Source organism: Poecilia mexicana, unplaced genomic scaffold (genome assembly GCF_051168715.1).
Source record: "Poecilia mexicana isolate PSO_F unplaced genomic scaffold, ASM5116871v1 scaffold_22, whole genome shotgun sequence".
In the NCBI taxonomy this organism is placed as follows: Eukaryota; Metazoa; Chordata; class Actinopteri; order Cyprinodontiformes; family Poeciliidae; genus Poecilia; species Poecilia mexicana.
Window position 1 is genome coordinate 11,276,233 of NW_028263391.1, and position 17,303 is coordinate 11,293,535.

Genomic DNA, 17,303 nt, shown 5'->3' on the forward strand with positions numbered 1-17,303 from the left:
TAAATACCAACAGCAGAAAGAGTTGCTCTCCAAAAAAAAAAAAAAAAACAACAACAACAGTACATTTAGCCTCAGTCCTGCCTTCGGTGTGTGAATGAAGTCTGATCAGTGCAGCTCGGTGAGAAGCTCTCCCGTCAGGGAGCAACGGCGCTGTGAACAGCTGTGAAGTCATTTTGATAATGATGAGAATAATAAGCGTGCAGACTGGCGTGGTGGAGCCGCTAAGGCCTGCAAGGCTCAGGGCTTTGCTGTTGCAGCTTCACTGCTCCTGAATAGATAAAAGTGATTAAAGCACTCCTGATTATCCCTGACCAATATGTAATGGATTTACAGCCCTTTCAATTAGGCTGTATTTGCTGGCCGCTTATTACTTGGGCTTTTGGTTAGGTAATCAGGGTAGAGGGGGCTTTCAGCTGGGAGTGGGCACTTTGGTAAAGGGGTAGGGGGCTCTACACTTTGCACAGGGGGCACCTGACCCTCTTTATTGCATGGGTGATATGTAAGACCCCCAGCTCTTTGCTAAGACTTCCTTACTTTTCCCATCCCCCCTTTCCCTCCCCACGACCGATCCACATTGTCACTCCTACTCTCTGCGGCCGAGAGTTACAAGCTGAGGCAGCTTTTGTGTCTCACCACAGCCCCCTCCCTCTGAAATCTGACCCGTGTAGCAAAATCAATACAGCCTGATGTTCTGATAATGTCCTGACATTAGCAAGGGTGAGAGGACATGTAGACCACCCCTTTTAATAAGGCACACACAGATAAGCAGGAACGTAGTCGGTGCTAGACTATCTGTTTTATCAAATTATATTTGAAGTTTGAAACTCCAAATCCAGATGGAACAAAACATGTTTCTTTAACAAGGTAAGCACTTTTAATTTATTTAAATGGAGGAAATTAATTAGAATTGTACCAATTCAATCAGATTTAAACATGTCCAACTCAACTGAATTTTAGTTTTCTCTAATTATTGAGACTTTGCCTTTGAATACCTAGATTAATAACTCAGTATCTCCAGTCACAGTTCTACACAAACACCACCTATATGTTTTCTGCCAAGATCTCCCAGACAAACAGCACAAACAGTGGATTCTTGTATCCGTGCTTTCATGAAAGTTCACACAGCATCTTAGCAGAAAGGAGTGCCACCAAATGGCTCTGTAGCCCATCTGCTTCAATGGTTGGCGTGTTGTCCATCCAAAGATGGTATTCCCAGTAAATATTTCCTCTTTTTCAAACCGTTCCCAAAAAAATGTAAGTGTGAAAATCCCTTCTGACCAGCCCGTATCACAACAGCAACCCTGCCATGTTCAAAATCCCTTAATTCCCATTTCTTCCTTTTAGCTAATGTTTAATTTGAACTTTAGTAAATTGTCTAAAGATTCCTACAAAATGTCCAGATTCACTCTCACATAAAGCTTGCTGAGTGGCTATTTGTATTGACAAGCGACGGATGAGGTGTAGCTAGTTATGTGTTATCTCTGAGTGTACATATGAATTCAGTTTTGAAGCCAAATGTATTATATTGTTTGTTTTTTTTTCCCCCTTGGTTTATTGTTTGTAGTTGTAAACTCTGACATTAACAATGTTAGGTTCAAAACTCTATGACATCAGGGCAGTATTACTGGAGCTGTGGTGCCTGATAGAAGACGGAAGGTGCCCAAATGAAACTCTGTTCAGGACCCCATACAAACTTGGCTAGCTCTTATGACAGGCAGAGCTGAGCTAAGTAAACAGTCCAGAGTGATGAGATTGACCTGGTCAGTGTGGCCCTCTGACAGGAAGCTGAAATCAACCTTTCACTTGCTCAAACAGCAGCTACCGATGACCAATATGTGCGTGTGCTATTTCCTAGGGCAAGTTTCTGCAGAGGTTGTTTTGAGGCAAGTGTCGCTCTAAGAAAGGCTTACCGTGAGGTGCTGGAACAGCCACGCCCTCATGATGTTTGTGGCCACCTTGGGGAAAATGCCACGCTTTTTCTGCCTCTTCTTATCCTTGTCTGGATCATCGTCGTCTCCTGTGCCGGGCGATGCAACGCTGTTGTCTAAGCCATCTCCTGGGCAGAAACCAAACCCGGGGTTAAATAACATCTCAAACCACAGCACAGGATGAAACACAGAAAAAAAAATACAGTCAAAGCTGAGTTTAAGGTTTATGATGGATGGATAAACGGACAAATACCACAGATTGGAATTCAAAACTGGTGCGCTAAGGCTGAAAGATTTGGTGCAAGCAAAGCTGGTGTTGTGTTGTGAAGGTAAGGCGGTAGGCGGATTAGGATGGCCTTAGATGAAGGCCTGCATAGAGGCTGCAGGGTTTACACAGAGCTGCTCCATACCCCAGAGCACGAGACAGGGGAATGAGGGTTAATGGCTCAAATGTTATGGTTGGGCACTGAAACGTTGTGTTCTTCATCCCACTTCTCTAGTAGGAAGGGGAAATAAAAAGAAATGAACAAGGAGCTTTCAAATACAGTGGAGACTAGGACTCATGTCATTAATTCAATTAAATTTGCATGCTTGACTTAACACAGAGCATTTTTTTTCCCATCCTTTGAAGAGAGCCAAAGGGGACAGAATGGAGTTATGCAGATGTGTACAGTAAAAAAAAACAGAAAAAAGAAAAGGATTCATGAATTTACAACATCCAGTTGATCTGCGTGAGCACTGATTTGTGATTTGAGGGGGTTCATTGTTGCAGTTCGATGCACATAATGGACTTGTCCTATTCTCTCCCCCCCCCCCTCCCCACCCCAAAACTCCCCCCTCTTTCCCTCCAATCTAGCCATGAGATTAGCATGACAGGCCAGTGCCGGCTATGCCTGCATTAATGTCCATCAGCGTTTGATTTCTTTGCAAAAACATGGACACACGCCTCCTTCAAACTTAAGTTTCCATCTTTGTCCCTTGCCTTTTTCTTGTTCCTCTACCCTGGCATTAATTGTGCATTAGCAAAAATGATTTACTTTTAACAGTCATGGTTATTTTTTTCTTGCCCCCGGGCACGAATGCCTTGAAAGCCTTCCTTGAGGGCATCTAAATTATGTATCTGAAAAACTCCTCCACTAAGGAAGCGAAGGACCCTGACATTCTCAAAATTCAGACGCACATGTCCTCCTGTTTTTGGCGAGGCATCAATCACAGCCACCTATACAAGCCTTAATCTCACATAAATATTTCAGCTAATAACATTAAAAAGGGGGAAAAGAAAAAGGATCCGACTGGTGGTGTAATCAAATGCAAAATAAATGAAGAACACAAGGCCAGCAGGGGCCTGCACTTCTTAAAAACTTTTTTGTCTTTCCTTATGTTTTCCCCAACTCCTTCCACTTCTCAGTCAGTGCTGTGTTTTTCTTTGCACATCACTGGCTTGGAGCCACAAGGAACAGATAAACAAAGAAGTGCCGACGAGAAGCTAAAGAAGCAACCACCCTCCTGAAGGACATATGGGAATGGGGACACAGACGAGGGGTGTTGTAATTGTAGAATGGGCATTCATTAGCGGCAAATGCCATAAATCCCAGGCTAAGTACGAATCCTTGTTCAGGAAAGCCTAAAACAATAAACGTTGGTCCCTACCCTGACTGTTAGGGGCTTCCTGAGAAATGCGACCCAGACGGAAGCTGAGTCCAACTCCCCCAGTTTGCTCCGAAACTTACAATAAAAACACAACCAGTGAGCTGTGAATTTCAACCACCCCGCCTTTGTTTCTTTGCTTTTGAGCTTCGCTGAATAATGTTTATGCTCCGTTCGGTGTTTGTTTGTACGGCACCGGGTTTTGTGTTGATTTTTGAGCTACTCTCCAAATCCCTCTCCCGCTGTGAGCAGTCAGGCTCATCCAATAGAGCCGCACAGTGGCCAAAAGGCTGGCAGATTAATTTTATTGACGTTTCCATTTTCACTGCAATGTGATAGCCTTCCCCCTGGCCAGGGCCGGTGCGACCCGTGCGTATTTACAGACTGACCTGTCACTTCATTACCCAGCATGCTTGCTGCCTCCTGCTCTAGCCCACGAGGATGAAACCAGACTCCCCCTGCGTTTCTGCCCCTCTCCGTCTTACACCGATATTGGAGTGTGTCTACAGATCCGACTTCTACAGCGGCAAGTCTGTGTACAACTTCAATGGCTGTCTTTGAATCTGTTTATGCACCGACACTTTTTACTTCGTCGCAAGAATAAAGAAGAACAAAGTGTGGACAGAAAATAAGAAAAGAGAAAGAAACAAAGGGGAAAAGAAAAAAAAGGAGAAGCATGAAGAATAAAGGAGGAGTAGAAATAGAATAAAGAAGATCCAACTTGCTCAACCTCATTACATCTGAAGGAGAGCTGGTGCTTTGCATCCACCCCCACTCCTTTCTTATGAGCGAGAGAAGGAACGCTGCAGGGCAAATTGTCCCAAACGCTAATGGCTTCTGACTGTTCCCTGGCAACTCTGCCATTCTAACCTGCGTGGATGTGCACTCTGAGAAAAAAAAATTGGGTAAGGAAAAAAAAAAAAAAAGTACAGGGCAGAGCAGAGGGAAGCGTCCCATCATCTGGCCATGTGACACAGATGGGGGTTGGCTATTAGGAGGCAGTCGAAAGGCCTAGGGGAGCCGAGGTGCTGGAGTGTAGCCCCAGGCACTTTTGGAAAAGCAGCGCCCTTGGAGACGAAAAAAAAAAAAAAAAAAAAAAAGATAGCAGCACACCCCCACCCACCCACCCACTTTCCCCTCTTCTCTTTCTTCCCCTCAACCTTTTCTCCTTCCTCCTTCTCCCTCACTCCATCAAGAGCTTGACTTAAAGTGTTTGCAATGAAAGTTTCTTTGCATATTTTCATATGCGGAGGGACTGCGAAAGTGTAATCAGGCAAACACGGAAGACAATGACCGGACGCAATGAGGGTAAGAGAGAATGAATGAGCACGCTGGCAAACAAACAAGCCCAAGTCCAAGAGCACATTATACGCTCACATACATTCCCTCTCTCATCACCAGTGGGTGGTTATTAAAAATGCATTCAGATATATCTCCTTGTGAGTAAATTGGTCTCAGGGCTGAGCTCATTATCGGGCTGAGAAAGGACTGTAAACACATTGCAACTCTGCTTATCTAATGTTGGTACGTTCCAGGTCCCTTTAGGAAATGTTGTGCAAAAAAATAAATAAATAAATAAAATAAGCAGAGTACAAAGCGTCCCACGGTCTTCGCCGAGACTATACGGGGGACTTCAGGGAGGCTGTAATGGCACCAGAGCCAATGTTTCATGTTCAGGAGGTAACGTCCCACCGGGGAAGCCGCCATGGTTAGGTTAACCATAGAAATATTGTGCATATGACCGCAAGTAAGAAATATTACCACCCATGAAAACCACACTTAAACTTAGCTATGGTTAGCAATGAAGAAACTCGAGGTCCGTTGGGGAGCTGGCTGGCGAATTTACAATCAACCTGGCTGGGAATTCCTACTTCCTATCAATGAACGAGTCATCTGCTGACAAACAATTTTGGCTGCAGAAGTTGGTAATGAGGGGAGAAAACAAAAAAGTTAGGCATTTCAGTATCGGTGAGGTCTTCTGAACATGGAGTCAGAGGGAGCAAAGACCCGACAATAATCTTCAACAGGGAGGACAGAGAACAACAGAAAGCTTCAAACTTTACAGCAAAGTTGAAGAACTTCATCCTTCTGAAGAGTCCAACTCTATCCGACATAGAACATCTGCAGGACTTTGGAAATCTCACTTAAAATAAGACTCTATTTGCCCTACCTGTTTAACTGCAGAGCTTTATAATACCGTCTCCTCTCTCTCACACAGATTGTGAGCCCAGAGTACAGAATTATTGATTGTTATGATAGAAAAGCTTCTTAAGAGTCATTATTAAGTAGAATAAATAATGAACAATGTAACAATCTATCACAACAGTAAATAACAAATGTTATTTATTCTGGAGGTTCTTTTAGAAAAATCTATATTGATATGTGGTGCACAACTTAATACTGTGTTGTGGGAAAAAAAGGCTAAATCAGTAAGGTATTGTGTGTCTCATAAGGCAGTCAATGACCTGCACTGTATTTTTATTTTATTTTTACTTTGGTTGTATTTGTACAGGTGGCTCTGTTACATAATCTGTAGGATTTCACTGTACTTATAGACTTTAGTGGTGCATAAAGGGACAGTCCCCCTTCTTGCGAGAAGTAATTGTTTTATTTCATTTTTATGAAAGCTCGATTTTCGAAACATCCAGAAAGCATAAAATTGCGTCTTGTTGTTCTTTCACAGATCAGAGCTTTACAAAGTTGGTAGTTTGAAGTTGGAAAACCTGCTGGATAGATATTATGTTTTTTTTATGTTATACTTAAAAAGCTCACTGCTCCAATGTAGAGAAGCCAAAGTGTACAAGCAACGGCTTACTAAATCTGCTGCTAAAGTTACTAAATACAACACCTCTACAGCCATGACCCTAGACAGACCAGGCACGTCCAGCCAATCAAGAAGAGAAAATTCACAAAGATAGCTAGAGCAAAACACGAGTAAGATGGAGAAGCAGAGGCTATAAGAGCTATTTTGAATTCTCTACCTTAGCACAGTATTCTGACCCGTCCCTCCACCCTCCTATTACACCACCTCCATCCCTGCAGGCTTGGCCGTGGAGAATGAGGAGAAAAGAAGAAGGGGGATTTAGAGCCTCCCTTTTCCCTCTTTTTCTCTTCAACTTTTCAGCCAACATAAGCGGCGTTTAGCACATTCAGTCCCCCCAAATGGCAACGAATGAGGGAAGCAGTGGGGGCTCCTCTTTTGTCCGTCTGGTTACCCCTTTTATTTACTCTGGATTTACGGAGGGGTCTTTGCCGACTCTGGGACCACATGCTTTTGACACATGCACAATCTCCTTCCCGTACACACACACGCACAAATGCGAAGAGGCTCTTTTCACCCTGGCGGAACAGCTAGCCCTCTGTTGCTCCATGGTGACTGAGGATTAACATCCTTCTTGCTACAACCACATGCTAGCAATATGCCTAGTCCTCATGCAAAAAGACCCTAATCCCTTTACTGATAAAACATACTTGACCATCCGTTTTTTGTGTGTGTGTTTTTTTTTTTAATTCAAGTAAGCCATCAGGACGTTTTTGTTTCTCTGTGTGAACGTGCCATATGGTGTGCAGCACTCGCTCAGATCCATACAGTAGATGAGGGCTCTAAACGGAACAGTCTCAGTGTGCACGGCACCACTGCAGCCTGCTTTTTACGCTGATTATTTCCTGATCTGTGCTTAAACAAGCAGCAGCCCCCTTTGCACTGGACCATAAAACAACAGCTTAGTAAACAGCAAGCATGCTGACAAATTGGTGGCGCTCAGGCCGGAGTCATTAACAGCCTTAAAACCTGTCAGAGCAATTACAACAAACTCTCTCCTTCAGCAAGTCCGCCCGCCAAACTCAGATGTTGCTGCCCGCCTCTCGTCTGCCACCCCCACCTTTTGCCACAGGGACACATGGCTGAAGGTGAAAGAGAAACCTAACCCTCCTGTCTACATTCTTTTGTTTTTTCTATATCTCCAAAAGCATCCCAGAGAAATAAAGACAAGCATCTATGTGAAACACAGCTGTACCTGAATCCCGAAGACTGAAACTCAGAGATTCATCTCGCATGAGAGGTAATGTCGGGTTGTCTCACCCCCTCCCCCACCCCTCCCCCCCAAAAAAAGCACATCATTAAGTGTACCCTTAAATGAAGTGGAATAAGAGCTTTTAATTAGATGTTGTTTTCTGTGTGTGGGGAAGTGAGGCAGTCAAGCAGTAAGAAAGGCGCGGAGGGAAGGACGAAGTGAAATGTGTGTGTTTGCGTGTGTGTGTGTGTGTGTGTAGGGGTGCTCATCAGCTCTTGTACAGTACCTCCCTTCTCTGCCCCTTTCTCTAAGCCCACTAAACCTGCCATCGGCCAGATATCTCTATGTCATCCCTGGAATGTTGGAGATAACTATCGCCTCTTCTCACAGGCGCAGCGCTGACCCCACTGAGCACATCCCTGCCATGGAGGGTGAGGTAGAAGAACTGCAGGGAGGGGGCGGGAGAGGGAACAGAGGGAAGGATGAAGGGTGTAGAGTTGGAGGTAAAGCATGTTTTTAACAAGCAGTTAGGCTATTTTACCTTATAACCCAAAATATGGGCTGGAGTGAAGCCACCCTCCTCTTTCAGCTTCTCCCCTGGAGCCAAAGAGGAGTATTGGGTCCAGAAGTAAGAGGGAGGCAGGGAGGGGGGGAGTTTAGGATTTTTTTTTTTAAATTTTTTTTTACCAGGGTCATTGACTGTGCCTCTCTTAATCTTTTTTATATGCTCAAACTCTGCCAAGAGCCTAAAATATCCCTCCAATTAACCTACAATAGCAACATCATAATTTTCAAGCGTTGGTTGTGTTTTCTACAACTTTCCTGCAGTTCTTTGAATATGTGAAACTCATAAAAGCATCTCTACCAGCTTTGCACATTGTCACATTAAAATCATTTGCCAGATTTTCTTTGCAAAATAAAACAAGCTCAATACCTTTGGATAAAGAGCACTGATTATTTAAAAGTCTTCCCAAAGATTCTCATTTAGATTTGGGGCTAGACTTTGACACATAGCAGGTCTTCGAGATGCTGTTTGTAGGCTAATATTCTCTAAACCACTACAGAACACCAGCATCAACACTGAGACTAAATTGCACAGAGTGTAGTGACTAGTTAGGTGACTTTTGGGTTTTATTTTTGACTATTAGAGTAAAGGGGTGCGACTACAAATTCTGCTCCACACTTTTGCTTTTTATTTCTACAAACTTCACTACACAAATGTGGATATGTATAATAATAACATCTCTAGGAAGGGGACTTGCCATCCATTAGGAGATTTATTTGAGAAGCAAAATAGTTGGAAGGAGAAGAGCTGGAATAAAGATGTATAAAAGAAAAGAGGCAGGCTGTCGCAGATGTCAGGACCCAATTTGCATGAATGGCAAAGGGCTAAATTGCAGGGGTTGGGGGAGCTACTATCCAACCCCTAACTCTGCTTTTTTTTTTGGCAGGGGGACTAAAAGGGAGTTTTGATGCCCATGACTGCCCCTCACTCAGAAGACAGGGATCAGTGGCTAATGAAGGGCTTTGGGTCTCCACCAGACATTTCACACTTTCTGCCTCCCTGACAACTCCACCCTTCTCTCTCTAATCTCTAAACACGGCAGCAGAAGCTGCTGCTGCTCCGTCCTTATATTTGAAATCAAATTGAGCTAATTTCTTTCTTATATATATATATATATATATATATATATATATATATATATATATATATATAATTCACAAACCTGTACGTATAAAATAGCAAACCAAGACTTTCTGAGTCTTTTTAAAATAGCACAATAAAGATTTTTCGCAGTGGGGTAACCAGCATTTCGGCCAAACTTTCTCTATAATTCATAATTGTTACAACAGAAAGAAAAAAAAATACAGAGCTTGGAATACCAAGAGGAGTATGTATAAGTCAGAAGGTTTGATGCTACATTAAATACTAAAGAATAGGTATTTCCCTAAAGTAATTTGGTCTCTGTTAATTTGAAACAAGTGTGATTATTAGTAAAACAAGCTGTTCCCAAGCTTGTGTTTTTGACTAACTCGCTCTGGCTCCAAGAAAATCGACAAGTTGCTCAGCTTTGGAATGATAATGTCCTGAAAAGTGGGAATCAAGAAATGAGATGGCGCAAAAGAAAACAAAGAGATTTGCAGAGGCATCATACAGATCTCTCTGTAAGTGATCAGAGATGTCAACTGTAGTGATGCTCTACCTTCACTTACGGGCCAAAACTTGGACCTCACTCGTAAAATAATGCATAGAGATCCATTAAAACTCCTGACAGACACATGATGGACAAGCTACTGAGCTAAAATGAGACCAAAGATAGAATTTTATGCAAAAGTCTGGGACAGGGACAATAAATCTGATCAATGGAGCAATACACTATGTCATCCTGCAGGAAAAAGCTAGTAGCTCTGATTTTGTGATCCACAAAAGCAACGAGTGTTTATGGTGTTGTATGATCTGAAAAGTCGTGATTCTCTGACTTCAGTGGCAATTAAAGGAGAAGAAATACATGTTTCTTTTATAAAGAGAGCAAAAACCAAATTAAGTCAGACTTCTGATAGACTCGTGACAGACAGTACCATTAAAAACAAAATTAGCAGGTACCACGTAAAACTTTGTGGTTGAAAGAGTAAATGAAATAAAAGGTTTATAAATCAACAAGTCAACCATCAGATTGTAGCCTCTGCTCAGCAGCCTTCTCATCAGCCAAATGCCATAGGTTTTTTTTTTTCCTCCCCGCTCTTTTTTTTTTTTTCCACACAAATGTCCTGGAGGCAGGGAACAAAGCGAGCAGAACTGATTACTGCACTGTTGCTCCGCTCCGCCAGTCTAAACTCTGTTTGGCTTCCTAATGAGCTCACTAAAAACCCAATTCATCACCCATAACCCCTTCTCAACCTGCCTTGAAATCCTCCATTATGGAAAGTCAAGGACAGTCGGTTTACAGGCTTTGGGTTGAGGTCAGGGGCTGCGAAGGGTGCATGGCAGTGGCTGTGACAACAGTTCAGACGAGGTTACTTTGACACAAGGCGTACTCATATGCCATGTGAAGAAACGTGCTTCTTCTTCTACTTTTGTCCTAAAAATCCATTGATCTTTGTAGTCTCCTGCAAAGGATTCACACCCCCTTTAGCATGCTACGTTTTTGTTTTGCAACCACAACCTTCAAAGTGTTTTTTTGGGGGGGGGGATTTATGTAATAAAACACAAAGTAGATCAAAAATGTGAAATAATAGACTCTGGAAACACTGAATCAGTAATTTGTATCATCAGTTTGGATATCTAGAGACTTAAATTAGTCTCTATTTTATTTTACAAAATAAAATAGACATGCATGGACTATATGCTTGCTTACGGTTGCTGTATGCAAAATGTGAACCTACCTAGTCTCAATTCCTGTGCAAGCTCTTCGTAATTCTCTCATTAATACCCTCTTTCCAGAATCTTATCAACCATAACAAGCTGTCCAGATCCTATTAAATAAAGCATCTCATAGGAAGATGCCACCGATGAGTTTCATCATAGCGTAAAGGCAGTGTTGGTCATTTGTCACAGTGTTTTGCATGCAGGCTAAGTAGTTAAACTCAACAGAGCACCTTTCTACTTGTTTGCTGCATCCCCTTCCTGGCTTGTGGCAAACTGTTATTGAGATTTTTTTGTTTTTTATTTTTCTTATGGTGATATACTTTCTCAAGGTTCTGCACGGCATAAACGTTCTTGAATTCTTTACTCAAGCATGCCGAGTTGATCAGAAAGAGTTGGCCTGAGTTCCCCTATCTTTTATAACCTTGCCTCATTTTGCAAAACCAGCAGTGTCCCAGTCTGAGTGGAGGAATGTCCGGTTTGATGATTGCAGCAGCGGGAATGTCCCCCGATCAAGTCAGCTTTCGCACCAGAGATTTCAGGTTTAATACCCTTTCGTCCCTTTCCTGCAAAGACAGGAATGTGGAGGGAATGTAGGAGGGTGGGGAGCAAGTCCTTTAGAGAGAGGGGAAGAAAAAAAAGGAGATGCGTAATGCAGGCAGAGCATGGAAGGTGTATCGGCAAGAGTAAAGAAGGTGGAAAAAGAGCTCAGAAACCAAAGTCTGTTGGTTGGTTGGAGGGAGGGGTCAGAAACCGAGAGAAGAAGGAGGCGGAGGACAACATAGGGTTGGAGTAAACTCCCACTGTTCCTCATTACATGGAGCTGAAATGATCCTCCTGACACCTGGGCTGTAACCAAGAGATTACAGAATTGATGAATCCTTGGTTTAAAATGCAGCTGTTTTATTCTGCTTTAGTAATTAATTCTTTTTCCAATAATGTATTGATTAAGCGTAGCCCCTGATAAAGTTCAAACTGAGAGAGATCCCTCCAGGGGCTTTGGGTTGGCCCGCTCCAGAGAGTCAATGAAAACTTCCTCCCTTCACCTGCATCTATCTCTCTCTGTCAGTGCAGTTTACCCTCATAAATTAGTCAGATCAGTGAGGAGCTGATACTCTCTGCACTCTTGCTGATATAGTTCCCTGTTATTTTGAAGCAATCATGTCCACACAAATGCAGATGTGCTTTCTGACAAGTCCATCACACACACACGCACACACACAACTCGGGTAAAACATTAAAAGGACGAGCCGAAAGGAGAAGGAGTTCAAATGCATTCATTTACCTAAACAGTTTTTTTTGTTCCTTTGCTCTCCTCCTTGTTCTCATCCTGAGCCTAGAAGGGAATTACGGCATGCAGAACGAGAGCATCTCATTTCACAAAACTGCTCTTTCATTCTTTTTATCACTGTATTTTTCCTAACAGTTGTGAATAACAGCCTGATCAACAGAGGGTAGAGTACATATCTCCTGGGAGCCAACTAGCAGAGAAATCAGATCCAGCTTTATACGAGAGTCTGCTGCTCGCATCTTGTCGAGACCCCTCACCTACAGGCTTCTTTACAAGTCCATAACCGGGGACCACTGTCCTCCACAGGGCCTTGACATAAATTCACTCATTCTTATAGGAAGCAGACACATTTGCTACGGCTCCGTGATGCAACATCCGTACGGAAACAACCATGCAAGGAAATACAGTTCCATTTCCTAACAACGGTAGCAAATGGGATTTTCTCTCGGTATAAAATAAAATGGACTACTCTGACACATCATTAATACGTAGTGACAAATAACCGGTGACCCAACGAAGAGGAAGGAGTCAGTTAAAAGCCTTTTTCAATATTAAAACCTAATAAAAAAGTGAATGAATTATGAAGGAAGAAGGGGAAAAAATATAATTAGAAGGTGGAAGTAGAGCTTAATACGTTTACTCAGGACTATTTCCTTTCGTTAATGGGACAGCAGCGAGCAAAGAGGCGGTTTTCACCAGGCCGGTATTGACTGTCTGCCCCGCTCCGTAAGGTAAATCCAGCAGGTCATTTCATTAGGGCCCAATTCCATGGGACTAATTTTGATCTGAGGCGCTCGACAGCTGCTGGCGTATAGAAATTGCAATCAGTGGAATCGGATGAGTAGGAGCCGATTGCTCCCCACGAAAAGTACTAGGTGTCATAGATATATATCTACAGATGTGCACATTTTTTGACAACCCCGATTAAAGGTGTAAAAAAAAAAAAATACAATAAAAAAATCTATTACCGCAGCAAAATAGTCTTGCACTGAAAAAACCAAGAATCCGACCTTTAGTTTCAGAAACAAATCACATATTGAGAATAAAAGCATGTTTTTATTTAATATTCTTATTTATTCTCATGTTAATCAGACTTTATAGTGACTTCTGATTAATCATTCAGAAGTTTCTGTTTCCCTTAGTAATAAATATGACATGGTGTGAAGGAAATTGTTTTGCCACTTGCCTGTACAAAGATCCATGTTTATCTTGCTAAGTGTGACACCTCGGTGACATCAACTCTTCTTAACATACAATTAATTGCTTTCTACCTTACAAAGAGTTGTTTGAGAATGGTGCCAGAAAAAAAAAAACTGGTTTTCTGTGCTGTCATCGCAAACAGAACAATTTACTGGGACTTTAACCACTGTGTCTGTTAAGACTGACAAACACTCCAGGTGGGATTTGCATGAAGCGAAAATATGAGCATGAGGAAAAACTCCATTCTTAAGTGTGGCAGGACATCTGTGATGCTGTGGGACTATTTTTCTTTCAATAAGTGACTACAAGAACCAAAACATGTCTAAACTTTCATCAATGAAAGTTCAAACTTTTTAAAGCAACTCGAAGTTTACTAAATAAAGCTGGATGATATCCAGTCAAAAATAAAGCAAAGGACGAGTCTGGAAAATGTCGTGGAGTATCTGTGGTGAGACTTGCATGACATGATGAACTCTTTAAACTACCAGGAGATTTGAATGTAAAAATCTGTTGGAGTCTACCAGTTAACTGGAAATGGTTCAGGACTGCAAGGATCCAACACATGCAGCCAGATCAACACAGAAACCAGCCATTTTCCAAGACTGAGTCTCCAGACCCAAAATTATGTAGAAAATCTATCAGGTAAGCTTAAGAGAAGAAAACACTGGAGAGAACCAAGTACTCTGGAGATGATTTGTGAAATAAGAAAGCCTCAAAGATTTCTCTCTCTCTCTCTCTCTCTCTCTCTCTCTCTCTCTCTCTCTCTCTCTCTCTCTCTCTCTTTATGTCAGCTTTTTGAAACATGATTGTGGAAGAAAATGTGCTGCTCAATTGAAAAAAGTGGTTCTTCAGCATAGTTACCGGCAGTGATATTGTTAGTGTGAATTTAATAGAGTGGACAAAGAAAAAGATCATCGTTAAATGCAGTAAAGTGAAAAGATTTTCTGCATTGCAACACATATTCTAGCAATTTAGTGCAACTTATTGTTTTCTTTTCATTTAGAACCTCCCTTCTCCTCCCTGCCCCTTTTTGTTTTTCTTCATTCCTTTTATTTCAGTTTTTTTTTTTTTTCATAACAGCCTTTGCTATCGACTTTTCAATTTTCCCCCTCACATCCACCCCTCCCGGACCGGCATCAGTGCCGACAATCCTGCATTGGTACCCAGCTCCACAATACCCCCAAGCCCCCTCTCCGAGACGCTCGCTGGGGAGCCCTGAGAGCCGGGCCTGCCCTGGAGCTCCCCGCAGCCCACCGCTTACTCCCTACGAGACCAAAATCAAAGAGAGAGGGCCTTAAACTCTAACCACGGGTATAATGAGGGTGCTCCAAAGAACAATAAGCATATACTCCAAAGGAAAATGAAGAGTAGGACTACAAAAGAAGGGGGAAAGATAAGTATAGGAATTTTGGCCCGACAGTGTTTTTCAGAAGGGAACAACAACAGAGAACAGATAAGGAAAAATAATTAATAAGCTCGCGGGTGCATTGCTATGCAAGTGAGGGCAGAGGGCCACAGCCAGTGGCGATGGTAGCCGGGGCCACGTATCTCCTCAGCCGCATATCTGAACGCAGAACAACGAGGGGGTCTCTGCCACATGCCCCTGGAGCCGATGGGAGCCAAAAGGAGCACGACTAATTTCTGCACAACAATGGGCCTGGATGAGCGCCCACACAATGGCAGGTGCTTTGAATAGCAGCAGGGCCCTTGCAGCGGGGATCTTCTCCTCTCTTCACTCCGAGGTGCTCGGGTCTGGCTTGCGTAACCTCTCATTTTCAACCAGGCTTCCTTTTTGACTCATAAAGGATGAAAACGATCTCATGGGAGGCTGGAGGAGAAGCGAGGCAGCCAAGCCTGCGAGGCAAAACTCACAGCAAGTCCAGCTACGCTTTTGCTTACATGCTGTTTACTTCCAGTTTTTCCCCATCACCCATAAACTTGAACACCTTGCCTTGTTATTACGCCACATTTTCGATCCTTTTTTACGTATTTTCCATCTACTCACTCGGTGGAGTGCTTGTGTTTGTTGTGCAGCTGCTCGGACCGTCCTGTAGTGGTAAAGGCTGTTTCCCCCCCCACCTTAAGAACATTCTTTCTGGGGTCAAGAGGTCAGGCTTCGCAGATGTCTCCTGCAGACACTCGGTTGTCTAAGGACTGCATCCCTGGGAGTAAGTATTTGTACTAAGCAACAGAGCTATTCCCCCATCACTTTAGAAAATGTTAAATGTTTTGTTTTTCCTTCTTTATTTTTGTCTCGGTTTTTCTTTGCTCATTGTTTTATTCCTGAATGAAGCAATAGAGTGAGTGCAATTTTTCCAAGGTGGAGATTTGTGCACAGAGATAATGAAAGAAAGCACTGGTTATCACAAGATAGTAGTGTGTTTTTTTCTGTCTGCTCTCATTTCTTTAAGCACTAGCTGTCTCCATAAGTTTCCTCCAATTGTTTAAATGGGGCCTTAGTCATCAGGCGGAGGGAAAGATGCTTTTAAAGGTCTTTCTCTTATTTTAGTGTGTGCTGTTGCCAAGAGAGAAAAATGAAAGCATGTAGTAACGGTCCCGTCAAATAAAAAAAAAAAAGAACCTTTGAATAAGCAAGATAGAAGCCAAACAGAGTGACCCTACATGAACGGAGGGGAAATGTTTGAACTGGAGTCATGGTTCTCAAAGGGTGGTACAGCTACAGCTAGAGGTACTTGGGATGCCTTTTGTGGTACACAGAGAAAAGAGACCTGACATCAACCAAATTTACAAGGTGAATAGATAAAATATGGAGGTAATATGTCCAAAAGCTAATTATTTTTAATACATTGATTTTTGCTTCTGAAAAACACACGTTTACAGATTTATTATTGCTGAGAAAATAAAATATCACAAGTTCTAATTTAACATAACAATAAACTATGATGCTTGCAAACCCCCAAAAGTGCAATATTATTTATTTTTTTAGATAACTGTTACAGAAGACCATCAACAAATGTCAGTGTGTTTCGAAATATGATAGATTGTAATTATTGAATACCAAAGTGTTCAATAATGATGTCTTAGCACAGTGTGTGTGTATGCAGCAACAGGTATTGAGCAAAAAAGACTAAAACAGAAAATTACAATTAGTTTTTAATCAATGTTTTTATTCTTATTGTACTAAAATCCTTAAAATATTACAATAAAATATAAAATGAATGTTGCCCATGCCCGGTGGGAACAACTTTGCCATGTTGTAGCTGCAAGTCAGGAAGTCAGAAAGAGTTGCTAATTCTTGAACTCAATGACCAGACTAAATACCGCCATCAACACAAACTAATAAAGGTGAATATGTCTGCATTTAATGCATTCAAACATCAAAGGACGTAATTTATAGACAGTGCTTACACATGCAGTTATAAGTTTTAAAAACGTAATTAGATACAAGCTGCAACTTAACTATTAATAATTGCAGCCATATTGGATTTTGAAGTCGGGGTTAATAAAAAAAAAACCGTCAATCTTTCCCCACTTTAATTCTGAGTCCAGCTTTTTAACACAGAATTAGGAAATCTTTACTTCAAACATGCAGTGCAAATAAATATTTTACTTCCTTTCTTGCTTTATGAAAAACTTTAACTGCTGTTTTACAGTTTTAAAGCGTCCCGTCTGATTATAGAAGTTTGAAAAACACCTGAGGTAGAGCCTGAATCACAAGAGAAATTGGGAAAGAAATAAATTCCTGAGCCAAACTGTCTCCGTAAAAGCAAGTCATCATTTGCTCTGTTTAGGTTTGGAGCATAACATTGATAAAGATTGCACAATTTAACATGCAAGTTCCGCCTGAAAACATGGAAAACGGCATAATTGGAGCAGCCTTTAAAAAAAAAAAACCCTGG

The 17,303-nt window shown here is 42.0% G+C and overlaps 1 protein-coding gene across 5 annotated transcripts in view; it reads right to left on the reverse strand.

The window, feature by feature from the left end:
• Positions 1-17,303, reverse strand: part of meis2a (Meis homeobox 2a) — a 103,465-nt gene that overhangs the window by 56,710 nt on the left and 29,452 nt on the right. For 4 of the 5 annotated variants that reach the window (XM_088002417.1, XM_088002415.1, XM_088002419.1 and 1 more), the window contains exon 8: positions 1,911-2,056. In XM_088002417.1, coding sequence (XP_087858543.1) covers positions 1,911-2,056 — 146 coding nt within the window. The remainder of the gene's footprint in view (positions 1-1,910; positions 2,057-17,303) is intronic. The other variant, XM_088002416.1, reaches the window with a different exon arrangement.